This window comes from Aptenodytes patagonicus, chromosome Z (assembly GCF_965638725.1).
Source record: "Aptenodytes patagonicus chromosome Z, bAptPat1.pri.cur, whole genome shotgun sequence".
Lineage (NCBI taxonomy): Eukaryota > Metazoa > Chordata > Aves > Sphenisciformes > Spheniscidae > Aptenodytes > Aptenodytes patagonicus.
Genome location: NC_134982.1, coordinates 55,178,735 through 55,197,554, shown reverse-complemented (window position 1 = coordinate 55,197,554; position 18,820 = coordinate 55,178,735). Strand labels below are relative to the sequence as shown.

Sequence of the window (18,820 nt, the reverse complement as noted above, 5' to 3'; positions counted from 1 at the left end):
TACTGTGGTTTAACCCCAGCTGGCAACTAAGCACCACACAGCCGCTCGCTCACTCCCTCCCCCCTGCTGGGATGTGGGAGAGAATCGGAAGGGTAAGAGTGAGAAAACTCATGGGTTGAGGTAAAGACAGTTTAATAAGTAAAGCAAAAGCCGCCCACGCAAGCAAAGCAAAACAAGGAATTCATTCACTCCTTCCCATCGGCAGGCAGGTGTTCAGCCATCTCCAGGACAGCAGGGCTCCATCACGCGTAACTGTTACTTGGGAAGACAAACACCGTCACTTCGAACACCCCCCCTTTCCTTCTTCTTCCCCCAGCTTTATATGCTGAGCATGACGTCATATGGTGTGGAATATCCCTTTGGTGAGTTGGGGTCAGCTGTCCTGGCTGTGTCCCCGTCTGACCTCTTGTGCACCCCCAGCCTATTCGCTGGTGGGGTGGTGTGAGAAGCAGAAAAGGCCTGGACTCTGTAAGCACTGCTCAGCAACAACGAAAACATCCCTGTATTATCAACACTGTTCTACCACAAATCCAAAACACAGCCCCATACTAACTACCGTGAAGAAACTTAATTCTACCCCAGCCAGCACAGTAGTTCATTGTATTTGTCAGAAAAATTAACTTTAGAAACAGTTCTGCAAGAGCCAGAGAATATTGCTGGGTGAAATGGTAAAATCTGAGTTTGAGGCTTGTGAGGAAGTATGAACTTACTCTGACAGCCTCCTTCCTACACGTGTTTCAGTGTCGGTTAATCATGCAGCAGTTGCTGTTAAGAGGATTGTTTTAGTATTTTCCTGAGAGTTTATAATCGTAGTCATTAGAAGAAAAGTGCTCTCATGATCCTTCTAGGTTAAAGATGTCTTTCTGTCTCAAGTCCTGATATTTTTCTCTAATTCTTTGAGGTATCTTTCTCCTCTTCTAGAGGATTATTATGTTGCTCTTGCATCTCCTAGGATTTTATTGGTGAGTGAATGTGCTTGCACAGTCAGAGGAGGTGTGAATTTGAAGGGCTTGTACTTGCTGCTTGAGGTTTGATAGATGACTCTGCAAAAGTGGTAGCTTTGGAAATTACCAGAGTAAGAGCGTCAGGGAGCATTTGCATTTTTTTTCATTATTTTTATACTTTCTTTGCAGACTGTAGCATTTTCAAGTTATGTTCTCTGATAATTCATGTTTATTTTATTAACTGTCTGGGTTTTTTTGCTAGTGCTTTTCTTCTTCTATCTTTTTCCCTGTTTCCTGGCTAGAGTTAGAATTTTCAAGCAAGGGAAGTTGTTCTAATTCTTGGCTGAAGAAAGCTAGGCCTTCACATACATATTCAGCAATATTTTCCTTAAATTCTAATGAATGTTCTAATATAATTTCCACAGAACTTTGGGGAGGATGACACATATTCTTTAAAATTTCATAAAGGAAAGGTTAATATAGCCTAAATTATGAATACAGCTAAGTTTACTCATATTAGAATATGTTTTTACATGTTAGCCATTTTTCAAATGCATTGGTGGTATGACCATAATTTTACAACTGTTTTATTTGGAAAGTTCTTATCCAGTTTAGCTGTCAGCAAGAAAAAGTTACCTTTGTACTTTTAATAATTGGTCAATATTATGTGCTGTATTTATCAATAATCCAAACTTTCTTGGACCACTATTCCCAAGGTGGCCAGTAAACTGAGAAGTTAAATTTACAGGTTGTATGCGCTTAGGGATAGGTCTGTACATAATTGTGTCTTATATTTAAAGTCTGTTTTGCAGGTATGATTGGTAAGTAAACATATCTGTCCTTGATATGGATAACAACAAGCCGGAAGGTGTTCCCTTTGGAACTTATGGGGAGATCAGAGTACATGTTAATTAACAAATAAAACGAGCAGATGACCATGCTACTGTCTACAGTCTCACTGCTGCCCTTTTGCATACAAGGGCATGTTTACTGGCAAACCTTTCGAAAGTATTTTCCTTGTATTTCTGAAACATAGGAAAATACTTTCCTGAAGGGAAATTTATAGGGCTATGTAAACTTACAGGCCTGAAGGATATGGCTGCCAATGTCTCTCCCACCGAGGTTTGTATCTTTGGTCACTGTTCCAGACAGGATACTTGGATGGATTTGACTCACTGAAACAAATCACTTTTTATTTTACAGGATATGGTGAAGTGCAAAATGTCTTATCTAGGCCCTGTAAGGGCCAGGCAGGAGGCCTCAGCAGCTCTCCTCTGCATGCTGCCCTGCAGGGAGCATCAAATGAATGTGAGAAGAAGAGGAAAGGGCTTGTGACTGCTATAAGCATACTGAGTCGAAGTGTGGTCTAAAAGCTAACTGAGCCTAGTTCTCCCTGTCTCTGTCATTCCCTGTTTTTGTATCAGAGGCATGTTAAGCTCAGGGAAAGGAACAGAACTGGGGCTGAAATCCTTATCCCAATCCCCCAAACTTGAATGTCTGAGCTTCACACCTTGTATTTCTAACTTGTTTTTTATTTGCTTATCTAAACGAAGGCCACTAATGCATCTCTAAATAAAACTTGTTTTACCCCTCTAACTGGTTTGTCAGTATGCAGTATTGGGAAACGTTTTTTTAAGTGTCTTTTTGTAATTACTTAAAATGTCTTGTCAATTTTGTTCATACTCAAACCACTACATTGCTTTTACATTTGTAAATCAGTTTGTGGAGAATATCCTTGTTGTAAAAATTGTCTGCTTAAAGGTACTGGAAGGTTGTTTATGCTAATCAATGTGACCACGCTGGAGTCACCACTCAGAGAATGTAAGCTTTCTCCTTAAAACAAGCCCTTGTGGGTTCATAGGGAGCACTCAGAGCTGTCAATAGCCACATCTTTCTGCTTTTTTTGAAAGGTGCAGATGGCTGAGCTTTTTTTTTTTCTGTAACTTAAAGCTGTGCTTTATGTTGAAATCTGTGTTCATGTGTTAGTACAAAGGTGCAAGTATGCAGCTCTCTTAGTCGCTATTTAGCATCAGAAACTGGCCCTACTGTCTCCTCTTTTAAACAGGGCTTAGATCAATTTTGAAGTGTGGAGAGGCCAACTTTGAGATCAGAAATTCATTTTGTTGATCTCTGGGCAATGTATAACAGCAACTACTAGACTGATAAACTTGACCTAGGTGTAGATGAGCTGAACTTTGGAGAGGAAGTTAGAAAGGCAGAGGTAATTGCTCAGGGAGTAAATGTCAGAGCTAAATTTGGTTTTGTACCTTACCAATTCCAGACTGTTTATCTTCCAGACCATGCTGCTTCTTTCTTTGTATACAAACTTCAGCACAGTAAATGCAAATAGTAAATACAGAAGTTCATGAATGCTTTATACGTCTGTGAGGCTGTTTTTAAATATTGGAATAATTTTACAATTAATTTACTAATTAAATTAATTTACTAATAATTTACAACTAATTTACTAAACAATGCCATGTTTAGTTGAGTACAAATGTTTCGGGTTTTTTTTCCAGTCAGTCACTAACCTCGTAAACCTGACTGGATTCACAAGACTCTCTTATGGTTCTTCTCAATCACTGTATCTGCTATGCCTTTGGGACCCGAAGTAGGGCAGTAATCTGTTCATGCAACTGTTGAGGTGGTCTCCTGACTAAATATGAGTGTCCTGTTTAGGCAGACAATGTAAGAGATTACTGTAAATGTAGGTTTGGGCCAGCAAAATCTGCTTTTATTATTTGTAGAAGGAAGTAGTTAGAACCAAATGTGTTCTTATCAGTAAAGCTACTATAAAGCAGTGACTTATGACCTAAGTAGTTTCTTATCCTCTGGATGTTTCAATAGTAGGCACAATATATGCCATTAATCTGTTGCTGATCATGGAGTTTGATTAAGGGTAGTAAAACCTGTTGCACTAGTAAGTTTGTTGCTTCATTAGCTGGTTTATTGTCTAATACAACTGCATCATCCTCTCCTGACTTTGAGCAGTGTCTATATGGCAATGTAATGTGTGGTAAATATGTTTTCAAGGGCAGTGGGAGGGAAAACTCAGGAATATTAGCCTAAATTCTAAACAGAAGTGTTTAGACTAGTATGTCCTCCCTCAGGAAGGTGGAGGAGAGCAAAGCCCTTTGGACTGAAAGCTTTCATCCTTGTCAAAATGATGACTTTTCCCAAAATCTGGGAGAAACCTGCTAGTCTATTACAGAAGAGATGGAGATTGGTAGAGAATTGTAAGTTGGATTAAAAAAACCCTTTGCTTGGAGTCTCTTCTCAAAATGAGAAACAGTTCAACTGTAGGTAGGTAGGTACTGAAGGTCTTTCCGAGTTAGTCTTGGGATCTATCTATTCATAGTCCTTTTATTAATTCTATAAGAATTTGATGATTTTGAGTACAGATCAATAGAAACATGAGCACAAAGTTTAAATTTGTAGTCAGCTGCCTGATTGGGGGTCAGTCTTCTGGAAACAGCTGTCAAATGAGCAGCATAGATTAATGAGTTGGATTCAGTAAAAGATGAAGCCCTGAAGCTTATAGATCCTGGAACTTCCAGTTGGAGTAGTGGTGCTACTCTACTACGTGTGTAGTAAGTACTACACAGGCTACCACCTGTTCGCAAGGGGGATGAATTTCCACCAGAGCAGGTGGAGGAAAGAGGTGCTAGGAGGGTGTGGAAGACTGAGACTCCCATGTGAAAGGAAACTAAAGGGCCCAGGCTAGCTTAGCTTACAAGCTGGGAGAAAGATTTGATAATGGTGTATAAATGTTTTACAATGGTAAGCACCATGGGAGGTGGGAAGGCTATTCATGCTTGAATTATAACATCAGCATAAAAACAAACATAACATCAGCATAAAAACAAATGAGTATCAATAGTCTATGAATTAATTTGGGCTGGAAATTAGGAAAAGGCTTCCAACATCAGAATAAACTTTGTAGCAGCCTTGTGGTAGAAGAAGTAGCAGAAAATCTTACTCGTCTTTAGATGAAGGTGGATCAGATTTCTGATGAAGACTGTAGTGTGGAAGGCCAGTATGTGGCTTGATGTCGGAAGGGGTCCTTTTCAGTTTTATATTTAGTTTCTCTATAGATCTCAAGAAATTAAGAAATTTATCTTGCCTGTGTAATTATAAATTAAAATTGATAGAAGTATACTGTTCACTTGTTTATTAGGAATTATGAAATGTGTCTTAGAATCAACTGATTTTTCTCCTCTTCTGTTTTAGCATAGTGCATAAGGTAGGAGAAATGGAAATTGGTGTGTGAGAGGGAAGGGAGGGAGTTTTCTCAATGTACTGAGCTATGGGAACTACTTGCCTAAATAGAACCCAGCATACCCTGCTTGCTTAGATGGCTAAAATACCTGTAGGGAACAACTGGGCAACTTAGCACTAGCAGTTTCATGTCACCCATTTTTTTAGGATGCCCAGCTGGGATGCAGTTAGGGACTGGTATTTCTTTGGCAGACCTCAGTTTTTCAGTTAGGAGTCGATCAGCTCTGATTCTTAAAAGATTGCATGGCATCTATTCTTGGAGACGTTGTGTTCAGTACAGTCTCTGAATAGTAGGGAGAGGTTTGCATCTAAATTCATAGGGGGCAGAAGAAAACGGTCTTGTCTTGTGAGTTGGCCACTGTAGTGTGCAAGTGTGCTGTTTCTGAATCTTTAGGGTAAGTGTTTGCAGATGAATTGATGCTCATTCTTAAAGGTGTTGTCATAAAGTATGGGTTCCCTTTATTCTGCTGCAAAGTTTATTAGGGCAGAAGAAAAATGGGATTCTCTGAGGACTGAAATGTATTTTGAACTCTGATCAGTTGGAATAAAGCTAGGTAGCCTGGAGGTTTGGTTTATGGATTGTATTTTTGAGAAAAATATGTCATAATGTTATGGATGCAGAGGTTGACTGTATATCTTAAACCTACTTTCTAAGTTTGACAGATCAATGTGCTGGGTGTGCTTTACCAAAATTAATTTTCACTTAAAAACCCTGAACTGATGGTGATGCTGAAGTGTAGATTCTCAGCGACCTAATTTGCTAGAGGCAAAGTTCAGGATCTTGCTTTTTTCAGCAGCTCACTGTACCACAAGCTGGAAGATGCAGCTGCCTTTCTGAAGAGCAGTGAGAGTGCTTCTCTTTTTTTTTTTTTTCTTTTTCTTTTTTCCTCAAAAAAGGAGCCTTTACAGTTTAGATCTAAATGAAGGTGGTTCAGACTGCTGTGTCTGATGATGCACAGGTTGTTTAGGGAGTGCTCTTACGTATTCTTTTCTGTTGGCAGAATTAAGGGCATGGGTATCTTCTCATTAGTGGGTACAAAGTCTTCAGTCACTCCAATTAGAACTACAAGAGGAAATCTTATGCCACTAGCATGTTACTGTTAAATTGGATGTATCTGATGTTATCTATTCCTTTTTTTATTCTGAGAATTAGTATGGTATCTGCAAATTAAGTGTTTCTGGCCTCCTAGGCTAGGCAGTGATGAAAGCCAAAAGAACAGGCAGGCACTGTTTATAAAAACTTATTTTAGTCTGAGTGTTTCTTGAACTTCTGCCTCTAACAGGAGAATGCTGACGTCTGCAGCTGACTGCATTCTATTGCAGATTCAAGCTATAGTAGTTAAGAGTTGGCTTCAGTGGAAGTCCTTTTCATTTGCTCCTTTGAATAGGTACGATCACTTAAGGGAATCTGTCATATCTCAAACGAATTCACTTATGTAAATTACTATTCTGTATAAACCAGTTAAACAATGTTCTGAAATGTATTTTCTGGAAGTTACTTGACTATTTTATATATTTTAGGAACAACTTGAACTACATTACAGAATTTTTAATTAATAATTTGGAGCTCATGGTATGTTAAATTGCTGTCAATCACCGTAGCACATTAGATATCTTTGAATGGCAAAAGTTCACAGTAGAGTGAGTGCCCATTTAAATGAGAGGTCTACGTTAATGATCTTTGCCTTTGCAAATGGCAGTGTGCCTATGGATATAATTAGCAAAATACTGTAAATTAGCTGAGCTATGTTAAGCTTAAATTTGTTTTAGATTTTTGTAAACTGTCAGCTGGAGAAATGTGTCTAAGAACTGAAGTAATTTGTGTTTGAATTTAGCATATGATCTGTTCTTAAACTGATTGACATATGTGGCAAGTACAGAGAATAAAGACGACCAGTACTGAAAACTGTAACGGCCTTCTTTCTTCAGCATTTCCAGTTTTTTCGAATTCCTTTAAGAAGCTAGTCATGGCCACTGTATTGGCAGGCTTTAGCCAAAGATTGCCTCTGTTCTTTGAGGAGCAAATGTGTAGTTTGTTCCTATGTTCAGTACCACTGCAGAGGACCTCTGGACCTGCCTGGGACCAAGCTTCCACAGCGGGAGTCACCATCCTCCAAGCAAAGGCAGCTGGCATCACCACCTGAGCACGCTGCTCCTCCTGACGGCTTGCAGCCCCGCTCCTGTCAGAAAGCAAAGGGGAAGCAGAGATGACTGCTTTCACGTAACTTCGTAGTGTTATTTGCATTAATAAGAACTACTTCACCAAGGCAATAAATACCAAACTCCTTCACATGGATCCAATTATTGCATAGTAATTAATGTACGTGTTTAGCCTGTCCTGACCTAAACCACAACATTAATAAAAATGATGTCAGGAGTGGGATCCAAAGGGAGGTTTTTGGACTGTGGAAGGGGATTCTACAGCTGAAGTGCCATCTCTTTAATGTCGACAAGGCTGAGGCTGCCTGTGGCTGCCGAGTCCAGTTTTCCCAGGTGTAATCTTGTGGAAACTGAGGGTTCATGCTTGGCGTACGAGTCTAGCAGGCAGTGCATGCAGTACTCCTACTCTGGAGCTTGTGTATTAATAGTGTATGTAGGATAACAGTAACTCATAGGTAAGTTGACATTAACTCTTACTCTGTATAGGCCAGCAGATGCTGCATTTGGTAGAAGCTGAATTCAGCCTCACTGAAGGAAACTAAACCTCATGATGTTGTAACGGGACTTACCTTTGCATCTTGGGCACTGACTTTTTTGAGGAACAGATATTTTAAGGATCCACGAGGACATTGAGTATTTAGCATTGCTACTGTGGAAATGAGTAATCATACCCCTTTGATACATCAACTGCCTGACCTCTTAGAAAGAGCGTTAGTGGTAGAACTACAGGTATCACTGATTAGTGCTGGCTGCAACTCAGATGGAGCACCTATTACAATACTGGACTAACAGAGATTCGCTTTGCCCCATACATGGTCATATCAAAAAAATGGAAAGTTAAGGGGTGGTGCATGAATTCATTCACCCTTCAAGAACTGTGTCTGACTTGTTTGAAAACCCAGTAGGGATCAGAGATTAACTGTATACTATTGAGGTTTGAATAGGTAACACCACCATCCATTGCGGCAGTACCAGATGTGCTAGAACTACAGTATAAACTTGAAGCTGAGGGAAGCAGCTCCGGAGCCGGCCTGATGCACAGTGGAGTGACAGATCTTGGTGTGCAGGGGGGTTTCCTGAGGCAGGGAAATGCCAGGGCAGTGGAGAGACCCACCAGGAGCTGGCAGCTCTTGTGGGAGATGCTGGCGAGGCCTGGGCATTGCCAGAGCAACGGCGGCCACCCCCACACCTCTAAAAAGCAGCCTAGAGAGCAGGTGGCAGGGCGCGCAGGAAGGGCATCGTCACCCTAACAGCTCAAGATGTGAGTTCAGTTGATGGTCATCATCCTCTCAGAAGGAGTTTAGCTATGGTATCCACCCAGCAGAAAGCTGTGTCTTCTGCACTCGCCAGAATGGGTGTGGCAACACAGACAGAGCTCCCACGAAAACATGCAGCCATCCAGGTCTCGGGCTGCAGGGCGTGCCAGAGCCTTTCACTGGTTATGGATGGCAGTAGCGAGAACAGCTGTGTGAGGTGTGACCAAGTGGATGATCTGCTCAGCCTGGTGGCAGAGCTATGAGAGGAAGTAGAAAGGTTAAGGAGCGTCAGGGAGTCTGAGAAAGAGATAGACAGGTGGAACCATGCTCTGCCCTCCCTGAGACAGAAACAGGAACAGCCACTAGAAAAAAAACAAGATCAAGGGGATCCTGTATCCTCCCCCCACCAGGCAGAAGGCAGTAGCTTAAAGGAAAGGAGTGAATGGAGGCAAGTCCATGCTCGGGGTGGCAGGCAAGCCCCCTCCTTGACCACCTCACATTCCCAGGTGCCTCTGTGCAACAGGTATGAGGCTCTGGATGTGGAAGGTCAGTCAGTGGATGATGGGGATCATGGTCCATCTACACTAGAGGTGTTGCCAAGGTCAGAAAGGCCTACCCCCTGTATCACAACCACCTCCACAAGGAAGAAAAGATGGGTTATAGTTGCAGGTGACTCCCTTCTGAGGGGAACAGGGGGTCCAATATACCAGACAGACACTCTTCTTAGGGAACTCTGCTGCCTCCCTGGGGGCCTGGGTTAAGGACATCACTAGGAAACTTCCTAGCCTGGTACAGCCCTCGGGCTAGTACCCATTATTGCTCTTCCATGTGGGTGGTGATGAAGCTGCAATGCGTAGTCCAAGGGTAATCAAAAGAGACTTCAGGGCCTTGGGATGGTTGGTAAGGGAATCTGGAGCACAGGTAATTTTTTTCCTCTATCCTTCCAGTTGCAGGCAGCGACATGGGAAGAAACAGATGGACCCAGCCTATTAATACATGGCTCCATGGCTGGTGTCACTGTGACAATTTCGGGTTTTTCAATAATGGGATGGTCGACACGGTACCAGGCTTGCTGGCGTCAGATGGGATTGATGTTTCTCAAAGGGGGAAGAGGGTTTTAGCTCATGAGCTAGTGGGGCTCATTGACAGAGCTTTAAACTAGACTTGAAGGGGGATAATATCAGGCTTACTTGTGACAAGCTGTGGGACGACATGCCAAGGTTAGAGGGATGGGGTGCTAGCGAGGGCCCTCAGCCTGTTGCTCTGAGATGTGCTGGGTACACTGCAGCACACCTGAAGCTTTATGGAGATGAGGCAGGGACCCCTGAGGTAATCACAGCCAACAGGAAAACACTGGTGAAATACCTCAAAGGGATTCAGGTGTGTTCCTCTAAGAAGATGACACGGCTGACAGCGCAACTGAAGTGCCTTTACACCAATGCATGCGGCATGGGGAACAAACAGGAAGAGTTGGAAGCCACCATGCTGCTAGAAAGCTATGACCTAGTTGCCGTTACTGAAACTAGGTGGGATGAATCCCATGACTGGAGTGCGGCTATCAATTGCTACAGGCTGTTCAGAAGGGTCAGGCGAGGAAGGAGGAGCGGAGGAGGTTGCCCTCTACATCAAGAAATGGATAGATGTGAAGAGCTGTCTCTGAAGAATAGCCGCGAGCAGATTGAAAGTTTATAGGTAAGAATTAGAGGCTGAAGCAACAAAGGGAACCTTGTAGTTGGTGTTTACTACAAGCCGCCTGATCAAGGGGAGCCTGTTGACAAAGCCTTCTTACTCCAGGTACAGGAGGCATCATGCTCGCAGGCTCTCATCCTGCTGGGGGACTTCAACCACCCCGGTATCCACTGGAAAAGTAATACAGCAAGCTGTAGGCAATCCAGGAGACTCCTGGAGTACATTGAGGATAACTTCTTAAGCAAGATAATAGCCCTAACAGAGGGGATGCGATCCTGGACCTGATGGTCACCAACGCAAGTGAGCTAATGGGTGACATCAAGATTGGAGGCAGCCTGGGCTGCAGTGATCATGCACTGGTGGAGTTTGCAGTCCTGAGGGATACACATCAGGCAAAGAGTAAAGTCAGGACCCTGAATTTTAGGAAAGCAAAATCCCAGCTGTTCAAGGAGTTAATAGGAGTCAATAGGACACCCGGGGAAACTGCCTTCAGGGATGAGGGAGCAGAATGGAGCTGGCAGATCTCTAAGGACGCTTTCCATAGAGCACAAGAGCTCTCAATCCCCAGGTGTAAGAAATCAGGCAAGGAAGGCAAGAGACCAAAATGGATGAGTGGAGACCTGCTGGTCAAACTAAAGGGCAAGAAGGAAATGCACAGGCAGTGGAAGCAGGGACAGGTATCCTGGGAAGAGTATAGGGACAGTGCCTGGTTGTGTAGGGGTGGGGTCAGGAAGGCCAAGGCATGGCTGGAGCTGAACTTGGCAAGGGACGCAAAGAATAATAAGGGCTTCTATAGGTATGTCAGCCAGAAAAGGAAGGTCAAAGAAAGTGTACCCCCCCGATGAACATGACTGGCAAACTGGTTACAACAGATGAGGAGAAGGCTGATGCACTCAACAACTTTTTTTGCCTCAGTCTTCACTGGCAATCTCTCTTCGCACACCTCTCAAGTGGATGGACCACAAGATGGGGACTGGGGGAGCAAAGTCTCTCCCGCTGTAAGAGCAGATCAGGTTTGTGACCACCTGAGGAACCTGAACGTAAGTCTATGGGACCTGATGAGATGCATCCCAGAGTCCTGAGGGAACTGGCTGATGTAGTTGCCAAGCCACTCTCCATGATATCTGAAAAGTCATGGCAGTCAGGTGAAGTCCCTGGTAACTGGAGAAAGGGAAACATTGCACCCACTTTTCAAAAGGGTAGAAAGGAGGACCCTGGGAACTGCCGACCTGTCAGCCTCACCTCCGTGCCTGGGAAGGTAGTGGAACAGATCCTCCTGGGAGCTATGCTAAGGCATGTGGAGGTCAGGGAGGTGATTCGAGACAGTCAGCGTGGCTTCACCAAGGGCAAGTCCTGCTTGACCAACCTAGCGGCCTTCTATGGTAGAGTGACTACATCAGTGGACAAGGGAAGAGCTACAGATGCCATCTCTCTGGACCTCTGTAAGGCCTTTGACATGGTCCCCCACAACATCCTTCTCTCTAAATTGGAGAGAGATGGATTTGATGGGTGGAACTGTTTGGTGGATGAGGAATTGGTTAGATGGTTGCATCCAGAGGGTAGTGGTGAACGGCTCAATGTCCAGATGGAGATACGTGACAAGTGGTGTCCTGCAGGGGTCTATATTAGGACCAGTACTGTTTAATATCTTCATCAATGACACAGACAGTGGGATCAAGTGCACCCTCAGCAGGTTTGCAGATGACACCAAGCTGAGTGGTGTGGTTGACACACCTGAGGGATGGGATGCCATCCAGAGGGACCTGGACAAGCTCAAGAAGTGGGCCAATGTGAACCTCGTGAGGTTGAACAAGGCCAAGTGCAGGGTCCTGCACCTGAGTTGGGGCAACCCCTGGTATCAATACCGGCTGGGGGATGAAGGGATTGAGAGCAGCCCTGTGGAGAGGGACTTGGCGGTACTGGGGGGTGAAAAGCTGGACATGAGCCAGCAATGTGCGCTCGCAGCCCAGAAATCCAGCCGTATCCTGGGCTGCGTCAAAAGAAGCGTGGCCAGCAGGTCGAGGGAGGGGATTCTGCCCGTCCACTCTGCTCTGATGAGACCCCACCTGGAGTACTGTGTCCAGCTCTGGAGCTCTCAGTACAGGAAAGACATGGACCTGTTGGATCAGGTCCAGAGGAGGGCCACAAAAATGATCGGAGGGCTGGAACGCCTCCCCTATGAGGAGAGGCTGAGAGAGTTGGGGTCGTTCAGCCTGGAGAAGAGAAGGCTCTGGGGACATTGTATTGCAGCCTTTCAGTACTTAAAGGGGGCTTATGAGAAAGATGGGGACAGACTTTATAGTAGGACCTGTAGTGATAGGACAAGGGGTAATAGTTTTAAACTGAAAGAGAGTAGATTTAGACTAGATAGAAGGAAGAAATTTTTTACACTGAGGGTGGTGAAACACTGGCCCAGGTTGCCCAGGGAGATGGTGGATGCCCCATCCCTGGAAACATTCCAGGTCAGGTTGGAGGGGGCTCTGAGCAACCTGATCTAGTTGAAGATGTCCCTGCTTATTGCAGGGGGGGTTGGACTAGATGACTTTTGAAGGTCCCTTCCAACCCAGACTATTCAATGATTCTATGAATACTGCTTGTTGTTCAGCCATCGTCGTAACTAACACATTTTTTCTCAATTCCCTTGGCCCCGTAGTGTAAACTGCCGTTTGCCTATGTCTGGAGAGGAGTGCCACTTGCCAAAGGAATGGAAGCATAGCCCTGTCATTTGTCGCAGACTTATACAGAAGGTTTTGGAAGAGGGCAGTGCCCCAGGTCACTTGCAGTACATCAATCACATCGTAGTATGGGGAAGCACTGCACACGAGGTGGGCAGCAAAGGCAAATGGATCATTGGAATTTTACTGTCAGTATTTTACTACAGTAAATATCTTAACTCCTTCACATAGATCCAATTATTGGGTAGTAATTAACGTGTGTTTAGTGTGTCCTGACCTAAACTACCATATTTAGCTGTTCAGACATTTTTATTTGAGAGAGCAGATTTTGGTTTTGTTCCTTGTAGGAAAAAGACTGTAGTCTGGAATAAAACTCAAACACTAAAACATGAGGAAGTCAAAGTAGACATTTGAAACCAGTAGCTTGATTGAGTGCAGTGAATATGAAACAAGCCTTAATTTTCTCCCTCAAAATAGATTGTACCTGCTGATCACATTACAATATTTGTTACAAATCTGTGACAAATATGGTGACTGTGAATGAAAGAAGCAGCTTTGACACCTCATCTTTGAGTGATTAGTACAAGTGCATAAATATATGAATAGGTAAGCAGTGTGTTAAAAAGTAGGCATTTGAAAACATAACAGGCTTTTAACATGATTGAGGGGGTTAATTTGCCCTGGTGGGTGCAGGACACTTACCTGGAGTTGTCCGAAGTATCTAATACTTTAAAGTTCAAGAAAAACTGCTTGATGGCTTATCTGTGGCCTAAGGAGACTGTTCATTTGTAAGGTGAGTGACTTCCAGCCTTAAATAATAATTGGGGAGGATATCACAAATTAGATTTTTAGTTTTCAAGGAAATACTCTTTTAAAATAAATGTAAATCCAGGGATTGAACAGACTTTTATAAAGTAAGTGCATGAGAATGATGGTGCTATCAGCAAATTATTATTAAAATGAGTAATGGTTTGACCCTGCCTTGAAGGCTTATGGATGGCAGTGGGCTGCAGTTAGTTTTGCTGTGAAAAAGCAACTGGCTGGCTGGAGACTGATTATAAAGCTTTTGGCAGGTGCTGGGATAGCATGTATAATAAGAATACCAACAGCATCCTTCATCTGCTGAGGAAACAAAGAGTTGGCTTCCTAGTTTGGTGTAGTCCCATAGAGGGAAGTCATATGTTGTGTTCTGTATCCTTGTGTGGCTAGTGATTTAATCACCTATGTCAGGTGTAAGCTTAGAGAAGAGGTTTGATTCTGCAGGCCGCCTTTGCTGGGTCATGAAGCCTGGTAAAACAAACATTCCTTTTTATGTATACTGCTGAAAAGATGCAGCTCCATTGTGAGTGTTAAAGTTTTGTTCGTCCCTTTCGGACCAAACATCCAAACTGAAAGGATTAGCCTGGTAAAGAGATTGATAAAGAAACATGGAAATAAAATCTGAGAGGAAGAGGGAGAAGAAGCGAGGGGACCAATGAAGGAAAAGGAGAAAGGTAACACAAAGGTCTAAGACGTCATTAACAGGAGAATAAAGTGAAGACAGGAAGCATGACTGGCATGTGAAGTAGGTGACAGATTTTAATTATGCTGAGAATCACAAAGCTCAACTTCTCAGTAAGTATTTACCATTTAGCACCTGAAAATACCGTTTCAGTGTATTTACTACTCAAGCAACCCTAATAGTGATCTACAGCTTTAAAAATTAACAAAAAATGGTAATACTACAGCTACCTGTGGCACAAGTAATTGCCAGTCCGATTAAGCTGTCAAGATAAACACATTTTCACATGCTTAGCTGGTTAAATAGCGAGGTATATGCATCTCAATTGCAGCGTTTCATGAAAAAAGCTTTTGAATATTCAGGGAAAAAAAAACTTTAGAAGATGGAGTTAGTTTGTAGTAATAAGTTCATAACATTGGTTGTCTTTGTTTTACATATATTGGGAGTGTTTGTCAGGAAGCAAGAAGAATGAATGTTTGTGTACTGGCAGTTTGTCTTAAATATGATTTCAAATATATCAGTACAGAAGTGCCTCTACAGGAACATCCTTTATCTCCTCAGGAGAGCGTTACGCAGTTTTTCTGGAGAATATGGGCATTCTGATACACGACAACTAACACAGCGTCATTTGAACTATTGTATGTGGTGCTCTGAAAGTGCGGACTGTATGTCAGTGGTCTGTGTAAGAAAGTAAATAAGGCAAAACGCTTTCAAGTGTAAGCTTAAAATTGCTATGCAAAGCTCCAAAAATTATGGGGGAGAGGAAGGAGTTGAAAACTGCTTACGTAAAATTAACAACTGGACAGTTTTCACGAGTCTTTGCATATCAAGACTTCAAGTCATTCCAGTGAGTTAAATTGAATGTCATGGTGACCTTACCAAAAAAACAGGCATTCCCTGAAGAGTCATTATGATGAAGAAAGCTATACACACGTCAGCTGTGTATAGCATGTGTACCCCCTGCATTCAGAGAAAGAACAGGGAGGGGAAATGGATCAGTAGATAAAAGCATTTTTTGCCCAAATTTCTCAAGTTTTAACTGTGTTGTAAACTTGTACTTAAAGAATTCTCATGGAGAAATTACTTACCTAATTTGATTAAGCACTAGAGATTATTTGAGAAGGGAACACTTTGCTCTGCAAGTGGTTACAACGACGTCTTTGGAAGACTGATGTACTTGACATAATCAAGATACGGCTAAAAACTACTTTTTAGTATTTAAAACTTAGAACAAAATGTACTTAATTAGGTTTGTATTGTGAAACTTTTTTTTTTTCATTAATACTGTTTCTGTGATTTAGGTGAAGGCACTGAAAGAGAAGATTGAATCAGAAAGGGGGAAAGATGCTTTTCCAGTAGCTGGCCAAAAACTAATTTATGCAGGTAATGGATATTCTGAAGATACTGTATCTGAATCTAGTTTATTTTTATGTTGTTCTTTGACTTTGATGTGAATGTTAAGTCTTCTGAAGATTATAAGTACTGAAATGCAAACAAGTTAAAAAAAACCCCAAACACAAAACCAAACCAACAACAAACCTCATCGTCGAAGGGAACTCTTAATTTTGAATCAGAATTTTTTAGGTTTTAATACATGTGTGTCTTGTTATCTTTGCTCTTACAGCATGATATGCTAACAGCGTTAGTCCTGGGTGAGGTATGCGAGGTGAAGTAGAAATTTTGGTTTTTTTGCTTTTGTTACAAGAAATCAGGATTTCAGCAGATCACATCTCATGTTCTGGGTTAACTATTGTCTTTTGTTCAATTTATGCTGTGTATAGCTGAAGCGTTCCTGTATATACCTCAGAGAATTAAAAATCAGATTATTTCTTTTGCATTAACGAAACCCACCACCAAATCCTTGCTATACAAAGGTACTTCCAGTACTTCTAAGTTCTGTTATTAGAAACATGTATTATGTGCTAGCAAAAAGCAGGCTAATGTCAGATAAAGACATGAAGTTACTTTATTTGAGCTAACATATTTTGAAATTTTTTTGGCAATATTTTTTTACTGTTTTCTACCTGGCTGGTCCATTGTGGCACTAATACAAAGGCCCAGTTTTTTGTTCTCACTTCATGTCGGAACTTAAAAAGTTCTATTCCAATACTGCCTCTAGTGCACTCTAGAAAAAGCACTCTAGTGCTTTTTCCTCTCAAATCATGCTTGAAAGAAACTTTGGTGGTCTTTTTACTTCGTCAATGTACTGCTTTGTAAACAGTATTGATTTTCCACTTCTAATAAGCTAAAGCCACTGGACTATGTTTCTTAGCAAGTTTTATGTCCCTTGTACTTCAGTGAAGGGAATGCATATGAAGAACGTTAAGGTAAAAGTTGCATATATAATAAAGAAATATGAACAAGGCAGAAGGCATTGTGCAATATGTATAATTGCATTATGTTTCTGTGATTAAAAAAATCAAGGGTTGTGTAAGATCATATGATGTGACTTGAGTATTTTCAGAAGCCAGAATTTATCTGCAGCATTGTATAATCCTCAAAAGCAGTAGGAAATGTAGGAAATAAGATTTAGAATAGAATACCATCCAAAGATTGATTGTATTTTTTTCTTGAACAAGAGATACAACAAGGGTGTATTGGTGACATTTTTACTTTGATTACAATGAGCTTTAGAATTTTCATAGTTTGGTAAAGCAGAATGATATCCCAACTGAACCTGATAAAAAGTATTCCATTTGTTATTAAAAATGCTTGCAAATTTTTTTTTAAAAAAGGTTGTGCTAATCAACAGTGAGGTGGCTCTGTTGTGTTGTCATCTGTATTAGGGTAAAGTCTAGAAACCCTGAGAGTGGTGGTGTCCTGAGAAGATAGGATGTCTGCATATATACATTGTGCAAGCTCCTTCCCCAAAGTGCCTATAAACCAGAATATTGTAAGTAAACCTGTGTAGGTTCTGAGTCAGATGCTGCACCATCTATTAAAGGTATTGCTACTACTACAGTACATATAATACGTTCTTGAGTATTTGACCTGCAAGACTGGTGGAACCAGTAGAGAGTAGGACAGTGCCACCTTGTTTGTGTTCCAAGTGCCGTAATGTGCATGCGTTGCTTGATTTCCCTGCAATCATCAGGATAAGGATGTGTCCTGCTAGTTACAGTTAAGTGGTATATTCCACTAGCACTGAGAATGGTCATGAAAATGTGTGTTTTCCCCTTGAAATAAGGAAGCGGTCCTTGGCACATCTTCAGAAAAATGAATCAATTAAAATGGTAAAATATTTCCTGAAAATTCTGTAGTAGAAGTAGGTGCTATAAAACTCACTGAAATACAGACTTAATTTTCTGATTTGTGGTACTGCCTCTAAATCAGCTTATCCTAAAAAAAAAAAAGTCTGTGTGGTTTAATGTGTTTCTGAGTTCTTGTAGATGTGAGGCAAATCTACTTTGCCACAGTACCATCTCTGCTTATGAAACATCAAAAGTGGTAGTATAACAAACAAATGTTTCTGGTTTTGTCTGATCATTTTTTTTCATCCTTCTGTCAAGGTAGCAGGATATGTGTCGTGGTTTAACCTCAGTCAGTTTAACCTCACCCCTTATTCTATACCATCTGCGTCATGCTCAAGTCTCCTATTTTCCAGTACATTTTCATTAATCACCACCCCCCTTTTTTTAATATATATATATACACACACACACACACAGAGGTATCATTCCCCTGGTCTGTGGGCCATCCCTCTAAAATGTTCGGTGAGTTCATTTAGTCCGTGACTTCGGGCTCCATCTGTCATAATAATCTTCCAGGGCAGGAAAAATGGAGATGGTATGTGGTGTTGGATTGTTTCATGTTGAAGTCAGTTCTGGTTCCATCATCACTGTGCTTTGCTTGGTTTCACTGAAGTTATTCTTCATTAGTCTGGGTGATTCTTACTGTAATAACATTAGTATGGCATATAATATTATTAGTATTATCAGTATATCTGTGTATTATTAGTATAACTATTATAACTATAATTAGTACTTAACATCACATAACTCAGATCATTGGCTATTCTCACCCAAAATCAAATCCCCTTGAGGTACACATCGGACTTCCCCATCCTTCCGCATTATCCACCAAGTGCACCCAGGTCCTTGAGCAAAAGCAATCCCACGGATGGGTTTGCCTCTGCCCGAGGCAGGAATAACCCAAACTGTTTTCCCCAACATATTTTTTATGTGCACTACAGGGACTTTATTCCCATCTACAGTACGTAAAAGTTCTGACTGGGCAGGGCCTGCTCGATTGGCAGATCCCCGAGTGTTGACTAACCAGGTGGCCTTTGCTAAATGGGTATCCCAATGTTTGAATGTC

At 41.9% G+C, this 18,820-nt stretch overlaps 1 protein-coding gene across 3 annotated transcripts in view; it reads left to right on the top strand.

The window, feature by feature from the left end:
- RAD23B (RAD23 nucleotide excision repair protein B) overlaps positions 1–18,820 on the top strand; it is a 48,196-nt gene that overhangs the window by 4,981 nt on the left and 24,395 nt on the right. For 2 of the 3 annotated variants that reach the window (XM_076363052.1, XM_076363051.1), the window contains exons 2-3: positions 12,981–13,152; positions 15,805–15,886. In XM_076363052.1, the coding sequence (XP_076219167.1) occupies positions 13,000–13,152; positions 15,805–15,886 (235 nt within the window). In that variant the 5' untranslated portion in view covers positions 12,981–12,999. The remainder of the gene's footprint in view (positions 1–12,980; positions 13,153–15,804; positions 15,887–18,820) is intronic. The other variant, XM_076363053.1, reaches the window with a different exon arrangement.